A 1,562-nucleotide genomic window follows, 5' to 3' on the forward strand; every position below is an offset into this window, starting at 1 on the left:
AGGCAAAGAAAAGTGAAAAGAAAAAAAAAAAAAAAAAACCTGAATAGTTATCAGCTCTCTAGGTTATACTGAGAAGTGCAAAGACAAGAAAGGAGCATGAGCCCAACATATATGTTAATCCAAACAAGACTTTTCATTTATTCTAATAAAAAATCTACCGGCAATATATATAGTCACAAAATATTGATGGGGAAAAATAAGTGTAGAAAAAATTCTCTGCAATATTTGGGAGAAAAAGAAGAATGGAAAAATTGATTGTACTTTTTAAAACACCAGACTAACTATAACAAGCAATTATGCTTTTATTCATACCATGCATTTTCCTCTGTAATAATGCTATCAATCATATAAAAACTGTTTTGGTGAGAAGATCCACAGTGAGAACACCAGTAAATATGACTAAGCCCAGTGTGCAATTAAACTTGAAGGGAAATTGATATATATGTGAATAAATTATTTGAGGTTACGTGATGGAACAAGACCAAACAAATCCCACTCCCCCCCTTTTTCCCACAGTTAATAGAGCTGCAGAAAATAGACATAAATTGCTGAAATTTCTAAAAACTCTTATGTAAAATGAAGTTACACAAAATGAAGAACTTTACATTGTAATGAATAAAATTTCAAAGAAGAGACTCATTCTTAAAGTTCTGCATTATAATCGTGTCCCTAATTGAACCCAAAGACGTTCAGAAAGGTGAGGCTTTCTCTATTTCAGCGCTCAGGGGCGGGAGGTTGGGGATAACCGGCTTCAGGAACTTGAACTCGCTGGTCCCTGACTCTCCCATCAGACACACCTCATACTGGTAGCTCTGGGACAGGGTCCCCGTACCGCTGACGTCCATCAGGTGGCCCGGAAAGCGGCCCCCAGGCACCGAGCAGCGGCCCTCCGACGCCGCCCCGCGCCTCCTGCACAGCCGCACCGCGACCAGCAGGAGCACCGAGGACAGGAAGAGCGAGGTGACCGAGGCCAACGCGATGACCAAGTAGACGGTGAGCGAGTCGGCCTGCGCCTGCTCCGGCGCCGCTTCCGGCAGCGGCAGGTAGGGCTGGGAGAAGCCGTCCACCAGCAGCACGTGCAGCGTGACGGTGGCCGACAGCGGCGGCTCGCCATTGTCCTTGACCAGCACCAGCAGTCTGTGCCTGGCCGCGTCGCGCTCGCTCAGCAGCCGGGCCGTGCGCACCTCGCCGTTGTGCGCCCACACGCCGAACAGCCCGGGCTCCGTGGCCTTGAGCAGCTGGTACGACAGCCAGGCGTTCTGGCCCGAGTCGCCGTCCACCGCCACCACCTTGGTCACCAGGTAGCCCGCCTCGGCCTGCCTGGGCAGCAGCTCGGTGCAGGGCGCAGAGCCGTTCTGCAGCGGGTACAGCACGAAGGGCGCGTTGTCGTTGTCGTCCAGCAGCACCACGCGCACCAGCGCGTCGCTGCTCAGCGCGGGGGAGCCTCTGTCTGCCGCGCCCACGCGGAACTCGAACGCCCGCAGGGCCTCGTAGTCCAGCGAGCGCAGGGCGAACAGGTGTCCGCTGTCCGCGTTGATGGACACCAGGGAGGCGAGGGCCAG

The 1,562-nt window shown here is 52.3% G+C and overlaps 1 protein-coding gene across 1 annotated transcript in view; it reads right to left on the minus strand.

Annotated features, from left to right (window-relative positions):
• Positions 1-189: 189 nt before the first annotated feature.
• LOC103587926 (protocadherin beta-18-like) overlaps positions 190-1,562 on the minus strand; it is a 3,316-nt gene continuing 1,943 nt past the window's right edge. Inside the window, exon 2 of the mRNA XM_008569487.1 lies at positions 190-1,560. Coding sequence (XP_008567709.1) covers positions 690-1,560 — 871 coding nt within the window. The 3' untranslated portion in view covers positions 190-689. The remainder of the gene's footprint in view (positions 1,561-1,562) is intronic.

This window comes from Galeopterus variegatus, unplaced genomic scaffold, assembly GCF_000696425.1.
Source record: "Galeopterus variegatus unplaced genomic scaffold, G_variegatus-3.0.2 Scaffold502, whole genome shotgun sequence".
Classification (NCBI taxonomy): domain Eukaryota; kingdom Metazoa; phylum Chordata; class Mammalia; order Dermoptera; family Cynocephalidae; genus Galeopterus; species Galeopterus variegatus.